The 24,080-nt window shown below is 43.6% G+C and overlaps 1 protein-coding gene across 1 annotated transcript in view; it reads left to right on the forward strand.

Annotated features, from left to right (window-relative positions):
• The first annotated feature begins 7,209 nt into the window (after window positions 1–7,209).
• Window positions 7,210–24,080, forward strand: part of LOC135116148 (alanine aminotransferase 1-like) — a 47,278-nt gene continuing 30,407 nt past the window's right edge. Inside the window, exons 1-2 of the mRNA XM_064033394.1 lie at window positions 7,210–7,643; window positions 13,628–13,717. Coding sequence (XP_063889464.1) covers window positions 7,353–7,643; window positions 13,628–13,717 — 381 coding nt within the window. The 5' untranslated portion in view covers window positions 7,210–7,352. The remainder of the gene's footprint in view (window positions 7,644–13,627; window positions 13,718–24,080) is intronic.

Here is a 24,080-nt window from a genome sequence, read left to right on the forward strand (position 1 = left end):
CAGGAACAGGAACAGTGGTGGTGGTTTGCTGACAGTGCATTGAATTGTTCAGTGGATTAGGCAGTGTGTCTCATGCAGCCATCACCACACTCACCACACTCATCATCATCTCACTCATGGCAGTCACACTCTTCATCTTGTTAGAATTTGTGCCCAACAGACTCATTGTGTCCTGTTAAACCTGTTAAACCTGTCATTACTCTTGCACTCATCTCACTGTTTGTTCCCATCACAGTTATCATTACATTATATATTGTTTTATTTCTTTTGTGTAGGTGAGCTCTGACTCAGGCCAACAAAAAGGCTTAATAAAACAAGACCCACTACTGCAGCCTTTTATGAGTACAGTCAAAAGGATTACTGAGAATTATAAGAAAAAGTGCCTTGAAACCTCTCTCTTAAAACAGTTCAAGTCACAAATAGGAGGAAATAGAAAGGCAGGCAGGAAGTTCCAGTGCCCATTAGAATCATCATTACTTTTGTACCCATCACTCATCCCATCACTGTTTGTTCCTGTCAGACTCATTATCATGTTATGTATTGCACCCATTACACCCACAATGTCTTCCCATCAATCATCTTTTCATTGTTTCTTTCCCATCAGACTTATCATTTCATATATTGCACCCATTTCTTTCCATCAATCATTCCATCACTGTTTTCTTCCTATCAGACTTATCATCATTATATTGCACCCATTAGATGCATCATTCCTTTCCATTAATCATCCTTCATATCATACTTATTGTCATGTCATGGTATCTTCTCATCAGATGCATCCACTGTCATGTTATAAATTTCAGACAGTCCCCTCATGTTAAACCCCATCCAGCATATGTACTTTTGGGGTAATTAGATGCATTTTACATGAATTTCTTTGTTGAATTTGTCAAGCTGTTCTTCCATAGCTGTGTAAGAGAGAGAGAGAGAGAGAGAGAGAGAGAGAGAGAGAGAGAGAGAGAGAGAGAGAGAGAGAGAGAGAGAGAGAGAGAGAGCACCTGGCTTATATTTAGCACCTTATGTCGATTACTAAATCAAACAGGCTGTGGTGGATGTCATTGTGGTCTTTAGGGATGTTAGTGTGATTCTAGTGATGGTTTAACAAAGATTTTGTATCTACTTGGAAAACCATCTATGAGATCACAGCTAATCATCTCAGTGGCTCTTGAAAATAGACTTCATGTGAACCCAATGCATTTGAGAACATGGATATATGAGAGAGAGAGAGAGAGAGAGAGAGAGAGAGAGAGAGAGAGAGAGAGAGAGAGAGAGAGAGAGAGAGAGAGAGAGAGAGAGAGAGAGAGAGAGAGAGAGCTAATCATCTCAGTTCGACAATGTGATGATGGCAAACCAGTGCGAAAATGTAGTAATAATCGGTGACCTGAACCAGAATATAGTAAGGGACGCCTTCAACACGATGCTGGTTGTGCACGACCTAAAAAATTATGTCACATTTCCTACCCACAGCTCCGGCTCGTCAATTGACCCAGTGGTGACTGACCTCCCTTCTCTAAGTGTTCAGTGCTCGCCTCTTGACTTTGTGGACACCTCCGACCACGTGGCGGTACTCACAAAGATTAGCTTTAGGAAGCCACCTGAAGAAAGCCACACCCGTACGCTTTGGAAGTGGGAAGCGGCAAACTGGGAAGCCATGCCTTACGAAGCACGGACTGGGAGTACGTGCTGCGAGGCGACACGGACGAGAACGTGGAGACTCACGGAGCTGCTGTGCGACCTACAGAATAGCTGGGTTCCCCACTCCACACATGAAAGTCCACACATAAAAGGTTTGGCTCGGAGTGCCGAGCCGTCTCTGATGAAAAATACCATGCCTGGCGTGCTTTTAAGAGGTATCCCACGGCCAGGAATCGGCAGAGACACAGGGAGGCAGCTTAGCACATGAGGAACACCCAGGAGTGGGCCGCCGAACAATGGAGAAGTACACTGAAGACGAAACTGAGAGGTGGCCAAGTCGGAACTAAACGCTGGTGGAACCTGGTTAAGGAGCAGCAGGGTGCATCGCGGGAAGGCACCGTCCCTCCCCTCCGTAGGAAGGATGGCAGCGTGTCTCACACCGCCAGAGACAAGGCGAACCTCCTGGCCAGACACTTCTCAGAGAAAATTAACATCTCTGATCCGGGCAGAGCACCTCCAACTCTGCCTGCAGTGACAAAAAATAAGTTACTGACAGTGATGACAAGTGAGAGTGAAGTGAAAAAATTGCTCTACTCATTGGATGAGAGTAAGGCAGTGGGGCCGGACTACATCAGTCCCCGTCTGGTCCGTCAGTGTGCCGGGGAGCTGGCGCGCCCACTGACCTCTCTCTTCAACCACTGTCTACAGAGCAGCAGATGGCCCAAAGCCTGGAAAATCAGCAAGGTTGTTCCGATCCATAAGAAAAATTCTAAAAGTGAGGTGAAAAACTACCGCCCTGTGTTTCTGCTGCCCGTGCTCAGTAAGGTGTTGGAAAGAATCGTGGCTACGAGAATGACGGAGCACCTTGAGCACCATCACTTGCTGTGCACCAGACAGTACGGGTTCCAACAAGGCAGATCGGCCGCTGACCTGCACCTGCTGCTAACCGCGAAGTGGAGTGCGGCCCTGGACAAAGGAAGGGCCACTGTCGCTGTGGCACTCGACATCGAGGGAGCTTTTGACAAGGTGTGGCATGAAGCTCTCATCGAAAGACTTCGTGCTGCAGGTGTCGAGCGGCCTCTTCTCCAGCTCTTCACTGACTACCTGAGGGAGAGACATCTGAAAGTTGTGCTCAGCGGCAGAGAGTCGGAAGTACACCCAATCAAAGCAGGTGTTCCCCAGGGAAGCTGCTTAGGCCCTCTGCTATGGAACATATATATAAATGAACTATTAAATTTAATACCCAGTGCACAGGCCTATGCAGACGACATCACCCTGACGCACAGCTACGAGGCAGGGGAAGAGGCTCGCTCCACAGCTGAACTCAACAACACTCTGAACCGCATCGTAGCCTGGGGCAATAAGTGGCAGGTGAAATTTGCCCCTAACAAGGCTCAGCTGCTTACTGTCTCCAGGTCAGGGGAGCTTCTATCCCTGGTCTTCGAAGGAAAGGCACTGGCGTCCCAGGAGGAAGTGGAAATTTTGGGGGTTACCTACGACAGGAAGCTGACCTTCAAATCCCACATCGAGCGACTCGCCAGAGAGGCATCAGGCAAGCTGGCATCCCTGAGAAGGATGTCATGGCTGCTTGACGGCGAGGGGCTTCAGACTCTTTATAAGGCGCAGGTTCGCTCGTCCCTGGAGTACGCATGCCTCGCGTGGGGCGGCGCGGCACGCAAACACCTCGCCCTCCTCGACAAGGTCCAGGGCCGTGCAGAGAGGTTGATCAGGGAAAGCAGAAGCGCGCAACAACATCCAGGACTCTGCAGTCTTCAGCACCGCCGCGATGTGGCGGGCCTCACGGTGATGTTCAAGATACATCAGCAGCGGGTCCATCACCTTCAGCCTCTCAGGCAGCCCCTTCGGCGGGCATAGGTGGACACAAGATCAGTCTCCCGAGCTCCCGCCGAACTGTTACAGCTCCGCTGCAGAACGTGGCACCACCAGAGGCAATTCATTAACACTTATGTAACCTGGTGGAATGGACTGCTTGCCTCACAGCCACGCCTGGACAACATGACGGCACAGAGCTTCAAGGAGCTGGTTGAACGCGTGGCTGCCGTCATGAGAACACCAGACATCAGAGTTGGGCTTTAAGATAGGACACACTAATCATGTTTCCCTTAGCCCGTAAAACATTGTACTTGTATGTAATATGCACTACATTGAACTCTATAACAAGTAATGTATTCTGTATAAATAAAAGAGAGAGAGAGAGAGAGAGAGAGAGAGAGAAGTCAAAGTAGATGAACCTCAATATACTGTGTTATCATCAACATATACAATGAATTAGAAAGTAAACTTGTTAAAAAAGAGAGAGAGAGAGAGAGAGAGAGAGAGAGAGAGAGAGAGAGAGAGAGAGAGAGAGAGAGTCAAAGTAGATGAACCTCAATATACTGTGTTATCATCAACATATACAATGAATTAGAAAGTAAACTTGTTAAAAAAGAGAGAGAGGGAGAGAGAGAGAGAGAGAGAGAGAGAAGTCAAAGTAGATGAACCTCAATATATTGTGTTATCATCAACATATACAATGAATTAGAAAGTAAACTTGTTAAAAAAGAGAGAGAGAGAGAGAGAGAGAGAGAGAGAGAGAGAGAGAGAGAGAGAGAGAGAGAGAGAGAGAGAGAGAGAGAGAGAGAGAGAGAGAGAAGTCAAAGTAGATGAACCTCAATATACTGTGTTATCATCAACATATACAATGAATTAGAAAGTAAACTTGTTAAAAAAGAGAGAGAGAGAGAGAGAGAGAGAGAGAAGTCAAAGTAGATGAACCTCAATATACTGTGTTATCATCAACATATACAATTAATTAGAAAGCAAACTTGTTAAAAAATAATTGCATTAAAAAATAATTGCTTAAAAAAATCTTGTTAATTTAGAACTAAGACTTTCCAGATATGAGACTTTTCTTTGCATTTCTCTTTGTAATATGTTATATACAGATGAAAATTGGTGTGTCTTGTGTTTGTTTCATGAAATGCTTTATCATTACTATTGTTATTATTGTTATTATTGCTATTATTATCAATATCAGGTGTAAGAAATGCATTACTGTTTGTGTGGGATATGAACAGTCTCATTACGAAGGGGCAGGGTAAACCAGTGTATGCTGTCAGGCCTTACTGTGGAAGTACTATGTGGCCAGCTGTGCAATGTTTAAGTCCTTGGGTGTATTACAGGGGCTGACTGGGCTAAGAGTGTGAATGTGTGTATGAGTGTGTAGTGCTTTGTCTGGGTCACCCCTTGTAGAATTGCTGGCCTGGTATATAGATAAATTTCATATGCCAGTAGTTCATAATAAGTTTCATGAATGTAAAATGCTAGACTGGGCTTCTAAAGTAAATATAAAGAAACACAGAGGTATGGGGTCAAGCTACTTAATTTCTTGTATGTGGTTATGTTATATTTATGTGATATACATTACATTTTCTTATAGTGTTGTGTCATGGACTGCAACTATAACATTTTGCTTCCTCTGCATCTGCATCTCTACATTGTGCTAAGACCAGATTGTGGGTGTTAGAGTGTCCAGTCAGCAGCCCAGACCATCACCTACCCAGTGTTAATGTGTCTGTGGGAGTGCAGGAGTATAGCACTGCTGCACTTGAATATATATACTAGAATCTTTTAAATGTTCACTTCCTCCCCTGCATCACTATCATAATGTGTTAGCAACACAGCATTTTGTGTTCTCTTCCTTTTTGTGTTTCCTTCCTCCCCAGCATCACTACTACCATGTATTTATTAGTAAGGCAGGTTACAGGTTTACATGGGGCATCCTTTCCTACTTGCTTGTCACTCATCAGACATGGCTGAGTGCACCTTGGCTGTCAAGTCATGGGCTGTTTAGATCATTCAACATTTCAGTCATTCCATTTCTTCTTTGATCTTGGTATTGACTGGTGCAACATATTCCCCTCTTCCTTGGTCTACTCTTTACCAATCTAATTTTCGGTTCTGAGTGTTAAGCCTCCTTTACTCAGTGACTCATCCTTTCTCTCTACACTGGCAAACCAACATTAAGTCTGGTCCAAAGCTTATGAAGTCTTTCTATATTGGCAGCTGTTTTCTCCAACCAGTGAGGCTTATGTAGTAGACTGTAAATCATCTGCATCCTTTCTCTTTCTATAGAGGTCTCTAAGTGGTATAGGGGATATTACAAGGATGGCATAAGCAAACTCTTAGGATCAGTTATTATGATAGGAAAAGAAATGATGGGTTCAAGCCCAACAAAGTTATATTAAAAAAAAAAAAAAAAAGACAGGAAGGAACTGGTTCTCAGATAGAGGGGTAGATGAATGGAATAGACTCAGAAACCAGGTTGTTATTGGTGAGTCATTAAAAAGCTTTAAAAGAAGATGAGACAGATTGATGAGGATGATGAGCAGAAATAGACAAATCATACAGGGACTGCCACATATAAACTTCTTGCAGCTTCCCACATGCTCTTACATTCTTATATTCTAGCTGTAAGGGTGGTGCTTGCCTGGGGACCTGCTGACCATTGTCCATTATTTCTGTTCCCCAAGTGGTTTTGGGACTCACAGCTCTGACCCACATCACCACACCAGGACCTCTCTCCCACACTGAGGCGGAGGTTCTTCCTGAGGTATTTAGATTCCAACCCTTAATACAATGCTCAGTAACTTTATGATCCAGAGCAATGTTGGTATGTAATGTTATTGCTTTGCTCCTTATCTCTTTAACATTTAATGCATGTCATAAAGATGCAGAGTTTTTTTATTAACATAAATCATAATACAGGTAATATGTTACATTTTTGTGGTTTATGGAGCAAAAAAAGTTCCCTCAGTCAGATATGAATGTTATACCTCAAACCTGTTTGGAATACTCTCTCTCTCTCTCTCTCTCTCTCTCTCTCTCTCTCTCTCTCAATAACAATACATTAAACGTATTATTCTTGCAGGAAAACTATGTATTAAATCGTTATTTCTTATCGCTCATGTGTGTGTGTGTGTGTGTGTGTGTGTGTGTGTTGCACAAGCAGGTGACGCGCGCCTCAGGTGTGCCAGGAAGCATCTACCGCGTGACTATACAAGTATTTATAAAACGTAGGGTGGCGGTGTGTGTGTGGCTTTACATAATTCTCACTGGAAGAGTTTGGTCTGCTAGGAAATCATTAATATTCAGCCATAATTCGTAATCGTTTCTAAAAAGCTGTTTGAATGCGCCATTCGTCCATTCATTTATTCAGTCATGCAGCATTTATATGTACTATCGCGAGGGTTAATAGAGAGTTGTTGTCATGAATAAAAACTGACCGTGGTAGATGCACAAATGTAATGTTATCGTGTAACTTAGTAATTGACAGATAGGCGCCAGCTGTTGTTCCAACATTTAAATAAGCAGAATCATCTCCGTTTATCTACATACTCAAACTAATCCTAAATATCATGTACTACTTGCTTAAATTTATGATACTTATTGTTCCAACAAGCAAAGGCTACAAACACAACAGTTCAGAGATAAGACTGAAGAGTAATATTTTTAAAAGATTTTGTTGCGTCACAAAGAAAGTCGCGCCTCCCTCAGCCGAGAGGGAGGCGGTGCTGTTTATTTATATAAATATATTATTTGCCGCGCTTGGACACGTCTGTGTGCTGCTGTCTTTCGCCGGCAGGTAGAGCAGGTGTTGGCACGCCAGCTCACACACTGCCATTAAGGATCAACACCGGGAAGCGACGGGAGACAGAATGGGCGCCGTGATCCGTCCTCTGGCGAGGCCTAGCGCGGGGCGGGGCGGGGCGGGTTGGCGGCCACAGCCTGCTGGGCCTGCCGGTCAGGCTGAGGCTGCTCAGGCTCAGTGTGCGCTGCGCCGCGGGACTGAGAGGACAAGTGTTGCCTTACTATCTACCACCATGGCTGGAAGTGGTCCGAAAGTAATCACGCTGGAGAACATGAACTCCCAGGTGAAGAAGATGGAGTACGCGGTGCGCGGCCCGCTGGTGATCCGCGCCACGGCCATCGAGAAGGAGCTTCAGGCGGTGAGTGAGCGGCAGGCGCGTCCAAACTTTGCTGCCCAACTTTGTTCCGGCTGCCTGTTTGGCACCCAGTCTTGCAGTGTTGTCACCCATTACGTTGAGTGTTGCAGTGATGTCACCCTTCCGTGCTGAGTGTTGCAGTGTTGTCAACTTCCCGTGCTGAGTGTTGCAGTGTTGTCACCTTCCCGTGCTGAGTGTCGCAGTGTTGTCACCTTCCCGTGCTGAGTGTTGCAGTGTTGTCATCTTCCCGTGCTGAGTGTCGCAGTTTTGTCACCTTCCCGTGCTGAGTGTCGCAGTGTTGTCACCTTCCCGTGCTGAGTGTTGCATTGTTGTCACCCTCCCGTCCTGTGTCGCAGTGTTGTCACCCTCCGTGCTGATTGTTGCAGTGTTGCCATCCTCCCATGCTGAGTGTTGCAGTGTTGTCACCTTCCCGTGCTGAGTGTTGCAGTGTTGTCACCTTCCCGTGCTGAGTGTTTCATTGTTGTCACCCTCCCGTGCTGATGGTTGCAGTGTTGTCGTCCCATGCTGATTGTTGCTGTGTTGTCACCTTCCCGTGCTGTGTTACAGTGTTATCACCTTCCCGTCCTGAGTGTTAGTGTTGTCACCCTCCCATGCTGAGTGTTGCAGTGTTGTCACTTCCGTGCTGTTGCAGTGTTGTCACTCCCGTGCTGAGTTTTGCAGTGTTGTCACTTTACGTTGAATGTTGCAGTTTTGTTTCCCTTCCGTGCTGAGTGTTGCAGTGTTGTCACCCTCCCGTGCTGAGTGTTGTAGTGTTGTCTCCCCGTGCTGAATGTTGTTGTGTTGTCACCCTCCCGTGCTGAGTGTTGCAGTGTTGTCACTCCCATGCTGAGCGTTGCAGTGTTGTCACCCTCGCGTGCTGAGTGTTGCAGTGGTCACCCTTTACATTGAGTGTTGCAGTGTTGTCATCCCCAGTGCTGAGTGTTGCAATGCTGTCATTCTCCCATGCTGAGTGTTGCAGTGTTGTCACTCCCGTGCTGAGTGTTGCAGTGTTGTCACCCGTGCTGAATGTTGCAGTGTTGTCACCCTCCCGTGGTGAGTGTTGCAGTGTTGTCACCCTTCACATATTGAGTTGCAGTGTTGTTACCCTCCCGTGCTGAGTGTTGAAGTGTTGTCACCCTCCCGTGCTGAGTGTTGCAGTGTTGTCATCCTCCCGTGCTGAGTGTTGCAGTGTTGTCACCTGTGCTGAGTGTTACAGAGTTGATAGCCTCCTGTGTTGAGTGCTGCAGTGTTGTTACTCTTCACATGTTGAGTGCTGTAGTGTTGTCATCCTTTACGTTGAGTGTTGCAGTGATGTCAGCTCTCTTGTGTTGCAGTGTTGTCAGCTCCTGTGTTGAGTGTTGCAGTGTTGTCAGCTCTCCTGTGTTGAGTGTTGCAGTGTTATCAGCTCTCCTGTGTTGAGTGTTGCAGTGTTGTCACCTTTCCTGTGTTAAGTGTTGCAGTGTTGTCATTCTTCATATGTTGAGTGTTGCAGGGTTGTCACCCTTTACATTGAGTGTTGCAGTGTTGTCACCCTTTACATTGAGTGTTGCAGTATTGTCAGCTCTCCTGTGTTACAGTGTTGTCACCCTTTACATTGAGTGTTGCAGTATTGTCAGCTCTCCTGTGTTACAGTGTTGTCACCCTTTACATTGAGTGTTGCAGTATTGTCAGCTCTCTTGTGTTACAGTGTTGTCAGCTCCTGTGTTGAGTTGCAGTGTTATCAGCTCTCCTGTGTTGAGTGTTACAGTGTTGTCACCTTTCCTGTGTTGAGTGTTGCAGTGTTGTCACCTCTCCCAGGCTGATTGTTGCAGTGGTTTCACTTCTGTGTTGAGTTGAGTGTTGTAGTGTTGTCACCTCTCCCATGCTGAGTGTTGCAGTGTGTCACCTCTCCTGTGTTGAATTGAGTGCTGTAATGTCACCTCATCCATGCTGAGTTGCAGTGTTGTCACTTCTGTGTTGAGTGTTGCAGTGTTGTCAGCTCCTGTTTTGAGTGTTGCAGTGTTGTCATTTGTGAATTCTTGAGTAATTAATTTATCAATCACAGTCTAAATTGATGTGACACACACACACACACACACACACACACACACACACACACACACACACACACACACACACACACACACACACACATACTGAACTTTTAACAAAATCACAGCAACTTTACTTTTTTCACACCAAAAAACTCATGACATTGTTTGATAAAAGTTTTGTGGATGACTGTGAGACTGGCAATGTGTGTGTGTGTGTGTGTGTTAGTTGGTGATGGTGTGAGGCTCTGAGGCGCTGTGGCTGTGAAGATGTGAGGTTGTGAAGGTGTGTGGCTGTGAAGGTGTGTGACTGTGAAGGTGTGTGGCTGTGAAGGTATGGCTGTGTGGCTATGAGTGAAGTTGTATGGCTGTGAAAATGTGTAGCTATATGGCTGTGAAGATTTGAGGGTGTGGAGGTGTGAGGCTGTGAAGGTATGTAGCTGTGTGGGTGTGAGGATGTGGTGTGAGAGTGTGCTTTGTGGCTGTGAAGGTGTGAGGGTATGGAGGTGTGTGGCTGTGTGGCTGTAATAATAATAATAATAATAATAAACGGTTTATTATTTAGGCAGTTGACAAACTGAAAATGTACATAGGGGATGGGGAAAAACTTAACATTAATCCTAAAGGTAAGTCTAATCTAGGAGGGAAATACTAATGATTGATGGCTCGCACCATGGTGGGAATCGCACTGAGTCTGTACCGGTCCGTGCGCGGCGCCTTCAGGGGCGTTATTTTGTTGTGGTGTCTGGTGGCACGGACCGGGCGAGGCGCGTCGGGCGGCAGCATGTTTCTGAGACGCGGATGATGCAGTAGTCCCCTCCCAAACTTCTCCAGAGCCTCTCGGTGCCTGGTGGATATTCTGGACAGACTCAGGGTGGTCAGGGCTTCTTCATAGGTGGTGTATGCAGGGCCAAGGATGACCCTGCTGTGGAGGTGTGAGGGTGTGTGGCTGTCTGGCTTTGAAAGTGTGAGGGTCTACATTCCTGCAGTATTCTATTAGATGAGTGTAAGTCCCTGGCCTCCATCACACTGTCTTCTAATCTATATCAGGGACTTTTGTTTCTATGAGAGGTGGTCTTCATTTTTTTTTTTTTTATTTCTCTCTTTTCTTAACTGTCTCTGTCTATCTTTATGCAGTATTCTTTTGGGTAAGTTCTTAACCTCCATCACATTGCCTTGTAATATATGTCAGGTAGGTAACTTTATTCCTGTAGGGGTATGAGGGTGTGTGGTTGTGGCTGTGAGGGTATGTGGGTGTAATTATGAGGGTGTATTTGTGTGGGTGTGAGAGTGTTTGGCCAAATGTATAAGGTGCTAACATGACAAGTGTTCTTAGTAGCACTGCACCTCCACACCTCACCCCCTCATTAGTGTGTTTATCAGTGCCTTCTTGTCATGTGTGGGTGTCATGTGTTGGGAGTTTTCAGACTCATGTCTTATGTTTTGAGAGTGGCAAATTAGTGTTCTTTTAAAATTTTCCTTTTATTTCACTTTCTTATCTAGCTTCCTTCAACACAGAAATAACAAAACATTGTAGGTACTGGTTTGTTTTTATATAAAGCTTTAGTCAATGTGTCAGTATACTGTATCTCACCATGTGTGTCTGTAACTCAGCCAACTGGGAACTCAGGAACACAGTAACATGGCCACTGACCGATGCCTCACTTTCTGATTGCTCTACATATTCCCAATTTGTTTTAGAATGTGACAGATTTACTGTACTGATCCCTCACTTGATAAGTGTTGTACACATTCCCATCTTGTTTTAGAATATGCAACAAATTTACTGTATTGATGTGCCACTTGATGACTGCTGTACATATAACCATCTTGTTTTAGAATATGTGACAAATTTACCGTTTCTACTGTATTTGCATGATCTGGTTCTTTACAATTAGGGTGTTTGGTAGAAATGCGGCATCAGTTTGCCAGGCGTTTCAGAATGAGATGGGAGTGTTCTTACATTACTGTGACTTGATGACTCAGAAGAGAGGAAAGTTTTTGTCCTACTATGGAATTATACACAGACTGACAGAGAGGAAGTGAATTTGGATGAAGGAGTGTGGATGTGTTATTATTATTATTTATTTATTTACTTATTATTTTATTGAATAGCGAAGCCTTTTTCTTATAGGTTAATGGTACCATCACAAAAAACCCAGCCTACCATTTCTCCACTGTGGGCTTTACCTTTCAAAGCCATTATTTTTTACTTTTTTTTCTTTCCTTTTTATATCATATGTGAAAGAGACCAGCCAAGTGTATCGAAAAATGGTAAAAACCTTTATTAAGTTGCTCACCAAAAAAAATAAAAAAACAAAGAGTTTTGTTCTCACTCAGCCTTGAGTGGCCAAGTTTTTTGCCCAGCAGTGGTGTGCCGGGCCTGATCAGGGAGTGGTTCTGTGTATCTCTTTTCACTGTCTTCTATTAGGTGGTGCAGATAACTTGCCTCTGTCTCACTGGCTTCTAATCTCCCAGGCTTCCTTTATTTCTATGATGGGCAGTGTTAATTTTGTCATATTTCTCTCTTTTTCAACTGTCTGTCTATATTAATGCTGTCTTCTACTGGGTGGTGCAGGTAACTTGCCTCTGTCTCACTGGTTTCTAATCTCCCAGGCTTCCTTGCCTCCATCACACTGTCTTGTAATGTGTCAGGTACTTTTGTTTTAATTGGGGGATGCAGTTCATTTTTACCTCTCCCTTCTTTTCATCAACTGTTTCTGTATTCAGGTTTTCTTTTAATCTGCATTTCTACTCATTTTCTCAAGGGATGTAGGTAATTTTTCATATCATTCTCCCTTTCTTAAACTTTCTTTGTGTTCTCTTCGGTATCCAGCCTCCTTTTTGTATTTGCATTAATATTTTCTTTTTCCTCCTCCTCCTCTTCTTTTTCTTCTGGTATATCTTCTCAATGAGTTGTTACTCGTGTGTTGTAACCTGGTCTCCTCTTCCTCTTTTGTCTTCAAGTATTGGAACATGTTTACATGGAAAGAAAAGGAAAGGTGTTATTTTATTTATTTATTTTCTTCTAGTATTTGTTTCAGTTCATTAAATTGTTTGTTGTAATTTGGTCTTATCTTTCACCTATCCTCTCTCTCTCTCTCTCTCTCTCTCTCTCTCTCTCTCTCTCTCTCTCTCTCTCTCTCTCTCTCTCTCTCTCTCTCTCTCTCTCTCTCTCTCTCTCTCTCTCTCTCTCTCTCTCTCTCTCTCTCTCTCTCAGTCCATTCATTAACATTCTCTCTCTCTCTCTCTCTCTCTCTCTCTCTCTCTCTCTCTCTCTCTCTCTCTCTCTCTCTCTCTCTCTCTCTCTCTCTCTCTCTCTCTCTCTCTCTCTCTCTCTCTCTCTCTCCATTCATTAACATTCTCTCTCAGTCCATTGATTAAGATTCTCTCTCTCTCTCTCTCTCTCTCTCTCTCTCTCTCTCTCTCTCTCTCTCTCTCTCTCTCTCTCTCTCTCTCTCTCTCTCTCTCTCTCTCTCTCTCTCTCTCTCCATTCATTAACATTCTCTCTCAGTCCATTGATTAAGATTCTCTCTCTCTCTCTCTCTCTCTCTCTCTCTCTCTCTCTCTCTCTCTCTCTCTCTCTCTCTCTCTCTCTCTCTCTCTCTCTCTCTCTCTCTCTCCATTCATTAACATTCTCTCTCTCTCAGTCCATTGATTAAGATTCTCTCTCTCTCTCTCTCTCTCTCTCTCTCTCTCTCTCTCTCTCTCTCTCTCTCTCTCTCTCTCTCTCTCTCTCTCTCTCTCTCTCTCTCTCTCTCTCTCTCTCTCTCTCTCTTCCCCACAATTATTATCTCCAGTTCATTCCAGTTTCTCTCTCTCTCTCTCTCTCTCTCTCTCTCTCTCTCTCTCTCTCTCTCTCTCTCTCTCTCTCTCTCTCTCTCTCTCTCTCTCTCTCTCTCTCTGGTAAGTACAGAGGGCAGTATTAAGAGCCAAGGTTGTCTCATGTCTTTGCAGGGAGCAGAGAAGCCCTTCAAGACAGTCATCAAGGCCAACATAGGTGACGCGCATGCCATGGGACAGAAGCCTATCACTTTTCTCAGACAAGTAAGTGTGACTCATAGTTGTACTGCATTGGCGGTGGTGGTGGTGGTGGTGGTTTTGTTATTCCTTCCTTCGTCCTTCCTTCCTTCCTTCCTTCCTTCCTGCTGTTGTGTTTTATTTATTTGTTATTGTTGTTGTTGTTGTGGTACAGTAGAGGTGCTTGTTGTTGTTGTTGTTGTTGTTGTTGTTGTTGTTGTAAGTAGTATTAGTAGGTATGGTAGTAGTAGTAGAAGTAATAATACAATTAAGAAAAAATAAGAGGTTATAACGGTAATATGAGTAGTAGGTGAAGGGGGAAGAAAAGTAGTAGTAGTAGTAGTAGTAGTAGTAGTCTTACCATGATGGAATTTAGTATCATTTATTTAACACACACACACACACACACACACACACACACACACACACACACACACACACACACACACACACACACACCACCACCACCACCACCACCACCACCACCATACTGGGAAGCCTCATTTCGTAACTATTTTAAGACTTGTATACGTAATCCCTTCTCTTCGTGGTCTGTTAAGTGACACACCGGTGGATAGATAGATGGCTGGCCTAATAGATAGATAGATAATATAAATGAATGGATAGATACGTAGATAAGTTGGTAGGTACATACATACGTAGATAGATAGATAGATTGACAGGTAGACAGATGGATCGGCAGGTGAACAGAAGTATAGAGCTTGGTTGATAGAGATTGATAAATAGACAAGTAGATACGTAGATAGATAGAATGATAGGTTTATAAATAGATAAGTAAATGGATTGCTAGATAAGTAGACGGATATATAGATAAATGGACAGACAGGTAAGTAAATAGATTTATGTTCACATAGATTGATCCGTACCGGTTAAAAAAAGAATACATATCTTGATAACAACTCATAGCTGCACTTCAGATTAAATTATTCCTCGAAAACTGTGGGATACGTACTTATGGAGAGAGAGAGAGAGAGAGAGAGAGAGAGAGAGAGAGAGAGAGAGAGAGAGAGAGAGAGAGAGAGAGAGAGAGAGAGAAAAGGTGGATAGGGACAGGAAGTGACTAACAACTGCATCCCCTTCTCTCTCTCTCTCTCTCTCTCTCTCTCTCTCTCTCTCTCTCTCTCTCTCTCTCTCTCTCATGACTGGTGTAATGGAACCGGAACGTCACGATGAGTGGGTGAAGTCACGTGTAACCACCACCACCACCACCACCACCATTTGTCTTCACTACCACCACCACTACTGCTCTCCTCCTCCTCCGCCGCCGCCGCCGCCGCCGTAGTACTTCGTTGTTGTTGCTAATGATACCCTCATAGCAACATCCTAAGTACACTACTACTACTACTACTACTACTACTACTACTACTACTACTACTACTACTACTACTACTACTACTACTACTACTACTACTACTACTACTATTACTTTTCGTTTTTTTTCCTTCTTTCTTTTTCTTTACTACTACTACTACTACTACTACTACTACTACTACTACTACTACTACTACTACTACTACTACTACTACTACTACTACTACTACTACTTTTCGTTTTTTCTTTTTTCTTTTCTTTACTACTACTACTACTACTACTACTTTTTCGTTCTTTTTGTACTACTACTACTACTACTACTACTACTACATCCCACCTATGTCAATCTCTCTCTCTCTCTCTCTCTCTCTCTCTCTCTCTCTCTCTCTCTCTCTCTCTCTCTCTCTCTCTCTCTCTCTCTCTCTCTCTCTCTCTCTCTCTCTCTCTCTCATGCAACAGTACGAGAGGCCGCGGTGTGTTTTTCCGAACGGTTCAATGACCTTGGCTAGGCACATGAGGAGGCGGTCGCTCCCACACTGCCCTAGTTACGGAAACCTTCACCTTCAGCCCGGTATTTTGAAACGCTTTGGTTCCTTACCACGACCATTTTCAAAGGCCACAGAGATGATTAGCCGGGTTCTCAAGAGTGTTTCTCCTGTTCATAATGTAGAAATCTTGTTAATCTGTCACTAGAACCATGGAAAATACGAAAAAACCCTGATTCTCAAACGCTTTGTTCTCTCGGTATGACAATTTTCAAAGGTCACTGGGATGATTAGCCGGGTTCTCAAGTGTGTTTCCCCTTTCCATATCGTAGAAATCTTGATAATATCACGAACCATGAAAAAAAAAAATACGGATTCTGTAACGTTTTGCCCTCTCTTCAAGACATTTTCAAAGGCCACAGAGATGATTAGCGGGGTTCTCGAGAGTGTTTCTTCTGTTCGTAATGTGGATATCTTGTTAACTTGTCACTAGAACCATGAAAATACGAAAAAACCCTGATTCTCTAACATTTTGCTCTCTCGCCAGAACCATTTTTAAAAACCAGAGATGATTAACCTAGTTCTCAAGAGTAGTATTTCTCCCTGTCCATAATGTAGAAATCTTGTCAATCTGTCACAAGAACCATGAAAACACCCTTAAAAAACAGCAGTAGCAGCACCACACATATTGGCCCTCGCGGAACTGCAGGGTAAGGTGCAGCACGACAAGGGACAGAAGGCAGTAATAAGTATTCTGAAACACCTCTGAGCTACACTGTTCTATATAGATGAAGTGAGAACCCGGCCTTGGAAAACAAATATAATAGCAAAGTGTTTGTGAATACGGGAATTTAAGGGTGTTTTCATGGTTCTAATGACAGAATATTATGACTTCTACATTATCAACTGGAGGAACATTTGTAGCCTTGGAAAACAGACGTGATTATACCAGAGTGTTGTGAATACAGGATTTTAAGGGTGTTTTCATGGTTCTAGCGACAATAACGTGATTTCTACATTATGGAGGAACACTGTAGCCTTGGAAAGCAGACGTGATAATAGCAGTGTTTGTGAAGACAGGGTTTTAAGGGTGTTTTTATGGTTCTAGTGACAGAATAACGTGATTTCTACATTATGAACTGGAGGAACACTGTAGCCTTGGAAAGCAGGCGTGGTAAGGGCAGAGCATTCTCCTTCAAGAGGGAGGCTTCAAGACACTTATCCTTTAATTTTTGACTACCGCTTCGGACCCTGTTCGAGGACCGGCATCTCAGTCGGCTTTTTTTTCTTTTTTATTTATTGGATTATTGTTGCCCTTGGCTGGTGTCCCTCCTACAGTAAAAGAAAAAAAAATAATACGGGATTATAAGGGTGTTTTCATGGTTCTAGTGACAGGTTAACGTGGTTTCTACGTTATTAACTGGAGGAACAGTCTTAGGAACCCGGCTAATCACTGCGTAGTCTTGGAAAATAGTCGTGGTGAATTTTGGCCCATATGAGTATTGGGAGCGGGGAAGACAGGCAGACGTTGCCAGTAGGGATGTGTAACTGAAATAAGTATCTGGCACATGTACAGTACCGTTGACTGAGGAAATGGAGAGATAAGTTAGTTTTTAAGTACAGTGTGCCGGAATGTGGCATGCTTGTATTCGTTGTAATGGCAGATATACTTTAAAAAAAAAATGTGCGTAACTTACTACGAATATTTGGAAATAAGTCGTTTAATTTTCGTGGTGGTGGTGGTTTAGAAGTCGTCCTCAACTTTACTACTACTACTACTACTACTACTACTACTACTACTACTACTACTACTACTACTACTACTACTACTACTACTACTACTACTACTACTACTACTACTACTACTACTACTACTACTACTACTACTACTACTACTACTACTACTACTACTGCTACTACTACTACTACTACCACCACCACCACCACCACCACCACCACCACCACCACTGTACTCCTTATCCTTATCTTAAAAATAGCTTATCATTAATATGTGTCAGTGGCAGATACCCGAACTCGAGAGAGAGAGAGAGAGAGAGAGAGAGAGAGAGAGAGAGAGAGAGAGAGAGAGAGAGATTCGTGTTGGTTAAAGTTCTTAGATCGACGTCTCTCTCTCTCTCTCTCTCTCTCTCTCTCTCTCTCTCTCTCTCTCTCTCTCTCTCTCTCTCTCTCTCTCTCTCTCTCTCTCTCATTCTATCTGTGTGTTTGTGTGTGTGTGTGTGTGTGTGTGTGTGTGTGTGTGTGTGTGTGTGTGTGTGTGTGTGTGTGTGTGAGAGAGAGAGAGAGAGAGAGAGAGAGAGAGAGAGAGAGAGAGAGAGAGAGAGAGAGAGAGAGAGAGAGACCCATTATTCAGCCGCCTCTGTCTTGGCTCGAACACACCAGTCACATGATGAGGAGAGAGAGAGAGAGAGAGAGAGAGAGAGAGAGAGAGAGAGAGAGAGAGAGAGAGAGAGAGAGAGAGATTTTATGCAACGTCTGTGGTTTTATGGATACAGTAAAATTTTTTTTCTCTCTCTCTCTCTCTCTCTCTCTCTCTCTCTCTCTCTCTCTCTCTCTCTCTCTCTCTCTCTCTCTCTCTCTCTCTCTCTCTCTCTCTCTCTCCTGTGTAATTTGTGTTGTAGTGAGAGGTGTATAGACAAAAATTCTGCACTTCTTAACATGGTCAGGTGGAAACTACTGTGGTAATTTAAGGGTGTTTTCATGATTATACTGAAAGTTTAATATGGAAAGTTTAACAGGGTCAGCTCGATGTTATTATGTTTCATTTTCTTGTGTTGTAGTAGTTTAAGGGATAGTTTAGCTTTTTTAAAGGGTGTTTTGATAGTTTTATTTTATTTATTTATTTATTTATTTATTTTATTTATTTTTTTATAGTTTAACAAGGATTCTGCTCTTCTAACTGGCTGAAATGAAAGTTACTGATATTGATTTAACTTATTCACTTGTGTTTGATAGTTTTAGTGATTATTTAATTTTTTTTACGAGTGTTTTGAGTTTTTTTCATGGTGTAACAAAATTCTGCTCTTCTAACTGGCTGAAATGAAAGTTACTAATGTTGATTTAACTTATTCACTTGTGTTTGATAGTTTTAGTGATTATTTAATTTTTTTTACGAGTGTTTTGAGTTTTTTTTTTTCATGGTGTAACAAAATTCTGCTCTTCTAACTGGCTGAAATGAAAGTTATTGTGGTTTTCACGGGTGTTTTGATAGTCTTGATTTAACCTTTTCACTTGTGTTACGATAATTTTAGTGATAGTTTAACTTATCACGAGTGTTTTGAGTTTTTTTTTTTTTAAGTTTAACAAGGATTCTGCTCTTCTGACTAGCTGAGATTAAAGTGACTGGCTTTCACGGGTGTTTTGATAGTCTTAAGGCGGGTTGCCACACGCGCACTTTTTGGGCACGACGTGGCACGAGGTGAGTGCGCACCCAATTCGCGCCAACTCGTGCCCAACAGCGCGGCAGCTCGTGCAGACCTCTTGCCACCAAGTCGGGGAAGTCGAGGCAGGTGGCACGACGTCGCGTTAAAATTAAAACAGTTTCATTTTTTTTCCCGACGTGGTACGAAGTGGCGACGTCGGCCCCACCTCGTGCCATCACCTCGTGACACCTCGTACCCTGTTCGAGACACCTCGCGCCTATTGGCACGACGTCGCGCCTGGCGCGCAGTGGTGCGAGCTCGTGCTACCTGGGCGCGAGGTGTCACGAGGTGTGGTGCGGGGTGGTACGAGGTTAGTGCGAGGTGGGCGCGACGTTAGTCCGAGGTGGGCACGAAGTTAGCGCGAGGTGGTGGCGAGCTGTATAATTGCCTCTCACGTGACCTGATCCAAGGGGTATATAAACAGCACCCGTGGGCCACATGGTCACTTATCTCGCAAACACAGACAGAAGAAGAACCCTCCCATCTCCAGCCAACCTTTCCAAGATGCCCAAGAAAGGCAAGCAGCAAGCACCACAGCAGGAGTCTTCCCCGAGTCTGCAGGAGGAAGAAACTGGTGATGTTCCTCCTGAGGTTCCTGACGACACTGACGTTCCTGATGTGGAAGTGGTGAAGGTACAACCTGTTGCTGGGCTCTCCAGGAAACGCACTCGGCCATCCAAGAAAGACGTTCAGGACTACCCCTTCAACGACGACCAGCTGAGGGAGATAGCAAACTACGTCCAGTTGCATCCAGAGCTCTACGATAAGCGGAACGAGAAGTGGCTGAATCCGGCGTGGAAGGAGAGCCTCTGGAAGGACCTGGCCCAAACTTTCTCGGACTGTTCTCACCAGCAGGTGAAGAAGGTGGTGGACAAGAAGAGAACAGATTTTGGGAAAATCGAGAAGAGGGAGAGCAAGAGTGGATCAGCAGCCAGGCCGAGGACGCAGAGGGAGCAGAAGATCGTCGAGGTTTGGGCCTTCCTGGCAGGTCACATCGCCCACGAAAGTACGCACCCTAGTGATGACTTCGGCAGACAAGGTGACGATCAAGATTCCTCCAGCCATGAGTCTGTCCTATCGGCCCACTCAGTTGCCAGGAGGAAGAGGAAGAAGGAACGGCAGGAGGAGGAACTATCCAGCCCACGATCCACCAAATCTACCCAGGAGAGCAGTGCCATCCAAGAACTACTCCAGAGTGCACAGCTGCTAGCTACACGAAAACCACCAGTCGAGGGACCTGACGCTGACATCCGGCAGTTTGTTGAATTTATGTACACTCGCCTGAAGAAGGTTTCCCCCATGCATCATGGAGTACTCTTCTCCAAGATCGCGTACATGATCAGCCTCATGGAGGAACCAGTGATGACCAGGAGTGCTATTAAAGACCCGAGGAGGTTGCTGGATTCTGTGCCCATGCCACTAGGAGTTGCGAGCCCATCACACCTGTGGCAGCCTCCTGCACCGCCTACTCTTGCTCCTGCTCCTCCTCCTCCTCCTCCAGTCTATCATCAGCCGCAGTACCAGCAGCCACATTACTCGCAGCCCCAATACCAACAACAACAGTACCAACAGCCTCAACAACAACAGTACCAACAGCCTCAACAACAATACCAGCCTCAACAATCAGAACAGCAACAGTTCCCTCAGCAGCCACAGCAGCAGCAGGTGCCCACCCCAATACAGTGGGAATCTATACTCGGCTGTTCACCGTCCCCCGTCAAGACCCTGCAGCACACAAGTACGACCACCAAACTCCAGGGCCAGAAGACGAAATCGCCGGCGAAAAAGGCCATAATGTCCCCCATGATCGAGACGCCGAAGGGCTACGAGGCGGAGGATAGCGACGAGTAGATGTAAACAAAATAAAAATGTATTGCATATAAAAATATGTTAAAATGTATGAAATAAATATGAAAAAAACAACTATATTTTTTCCCTTTTCATTTATAATATAAGTATGGATATAAAATAATAACTGGTAAAAGGAGACATTAAAAACACTTTTTTAATGTTTCCTTTTACCAGTAAAAAAAAATTATAAACTACAAACTGAATATAAATAATTGGGACATAAATGGTAAAAGAGAAAAAAAATATACTAAAACTTGGGAAGTTAAGAAATGGATTGAAAATTGAGGATTTGAAATGATAACAGATAAAAGGGAATAATGAAGAGTTGGTAATAAAGAACTTGGAAAATAATAACTGAATATATAAATAAGGTATTGAAATAATAACTGGTAAAAGGTAAAACACTTGGAAAATTAAATCAGAGAATCACACATGGAAAAGGTACTGTCCCCATATATATATATATATATATATATATATATATATATATATATATATATATATATATATATATATATATATATATATGAACATTTTATAGCTTTGATATATCCATCAAGTATAGATTTTATTTCAATGTCGTAAATATGAAAAATTCTTTGCTAAAATTTTAATCTTATAACCAGACGATCTTAACAATTTTAGACCAAAGTCTTATGTAATTAATAAATGAAGGTGTTTAATTATCCAGATTTGCCTATTACTTAATAAGTTAATAATTTTTGTAAACATTAAATTCATATTTAAAATTTTTTTTAACATATATTCTATTTTACTCTTATTTCCTTTCCCATTCCCTCCCACCCAAATATGATATTCCTATAATGTATATAGTTTATATTTTGGGGTATAATTCAGTCAAGGAAGCTTAATCGGTTTCTTTATTATCAAATACACAGATAACATTTATTAACACAGCTTATATATATATATATATATATATATATATATATATATATATATATATATATATATATATATATATATATATATATATATATATATATATATATATATATATATATATATATATATATATATATATATATATATATATTATTTATTTATTTAATTATTGCTCCATCCTTTGTTCGTCTGCTGGTCGTCCTCTTGGATATACCATCCTTTCTTGCCAGGGAACTGCGCCTGCTTCTGATGCATAGTACAAAGCCAGGTAGTCTCGGACGGCCTTTGCTTCTCTCGTTGGATTTGTTCCCCGTCGAGTTTGGAGGCGTTGCATCAGATTTGGTATGTTCCTCCACGATCCATCAATCACGTTATGGTCACCATCTTCGCAGTCGACTTCTTGGGGATGAAAATTTGAGTAGCGGTCCAATATCAGGTTGTGCATCACACACCCACACATGGTGACAATTTTGACAACTGCAGGTCGTTGTAGCATGGTAGTGCCGAAGACTCTAAATCGTGACTGCAGGAGACCGAAAGCATTTTCCACCACACGACGGGCGCGAGACAACCTGTAGCTGAAGATTTTTTCTTCGTATACCTGGGATTGATGTGAGTAAGGTTTCATAAGCCAGGTCTTGAGGGCGAAGGCATCATCAGCAACAATGTGGAATGGGATTGGCGTGTCGTCACTCGGCAGGAAGCTGTGCTCTGGAAATCCCACTCGTTTCTGCGCGATGGCATCGTGAAGGGTGCACTTGAACCAAGTTCCTCCATCACCAGCACTTCCTTCAGCACCTACGTCGACGTACAGGAACTTGTAGTTTGCATCTGCGACGGCCATGAGGACAATGCTGTGGAACTTCTTGTAATTGAAGAACAGTGATCCTGCATGCCAGGGCTTCTTCACTCGAACATGCTTGCCATCCAGACCACCTCCACACTTGTGATAGTTCCACCTCTTTGAGAATCCTTCGGCAACTTGATTCCATTCTTCTGGAGTTCTTGGGCACTTGAGCACCTCAGGTTTGTATATGTCAATTATGGCCTCGCAGACTTTAGGTACGAATCTACAGATGGCGGTTTTGGAGACCCTGAAGCTGTATTGCAGACTCGTATATGAATCGCCGGATGCCAGGAATCGGAGGGTGACAGCCAACTTCAACCCCACTGACAGGGGCTCTCTCATTCTGGTGGCTTTTTTGGCGAGGATTGGAGTAAGCCGGTCCACCATCTCTCCGAAAAGTTCAGGTTTGATGCGGAGGAAGTTCTTGTAGCCCTTGGTGTCTTCTCGGTTGAGCTCCTGCAGCAGGTGGTGAAAATCGCCATGCATCGATCGTCTCGTAAGCCATTCACGGCACCATATTGTTCTGGGTCTTCTTGCTCGTGGCTGGGGTGGCACGGGAGGTTGCTGTAGACGTCTTCTTCGCAGCAGCAATGCAGCAGCCACCATCAGGATTCCTGCCATCAGTACTTGAGCCTCTTGTCTGTAGTTTTCTTCCTCCATCTTCCCTGCTTGCCAGTCTAGCTTTGAGTGACTTGATCATCATTCCCCACCCTTTATATACCGCTTGGGAGGCGCTGCAAATATTGGACGCATCCTCACAACACCCCGTGACATATCGTGACAGTACATCGGCAACAACCTCGTAATTAATTAAAATGCCTGTGCGACCCCTCAAAACGGGTCGTCGGGTTGGGCCACACCTCGTGTGCACGTCGCGATGACCTCGTGCCCACGTCGTGATCACCTCGTGTCACGTCTCGCAACACCTCGTGCCCAGATCGGGCTCACCTCGTGCCACATCGCCACACTCTTGCGCGCAATGTACCCGACGTCTCTGTTTCTGTACTGTTTCTACTCGCGGTGTGGCGCGCACTCACCTCGTGCCACGTCGTGCCCAAAAAGTGCGCGTGTGGCAACCTACCTTTACTTTAACATTTTCACCTGTGTTTTAATGGTTTTAGTGATAGTTTAAATTTTTACGGGTGTTTTGAGTTGTTTTTTGTGGGGGGGTAGTGTAACAAAAATTCTGCTCTTCTGGCTGGCTGAAATGAAAGTTACTGTTTTTTTTTTCACGGGTGTTTTAATAGTAATAGTGTAACAAGGATTGTACTCTTTCAACAAGCTTATATGGACATTATTCTGGTCTTTAAGGATGCTTTCATGATGTGAATGTTAATTTATTTAGGTTTTAAAGTTTTTATTATCATTTAAGCGATAGTTTGACAGATTTGCTTTTAATAGGCTCCGAAATAAAGAATTTAGGTTTTAAGGGTCGTTATTAAGGTAGCAGTTTAACAAGCACTGCATTCTTAACAGGCTCAAATGGAAGTTATTATGATGTTTAAGGTGTTCGTGGTTTCAGAGGTAGT

Source organism: Scylla paramamosain, chromosome 30 (assembly GCF_035594125.1).
Source record: "Scylla paramamosain isolate STU-SP2022 chromosome 30, ASM3559412v1, whole genome shotgun sequence".
NCBI classification, from domain to species: Eukaryota; Metazoa; Arthropoda; class Malacostraca; order Decapoda; family Portunidae; genus Scylla; species Scylla paramamosain.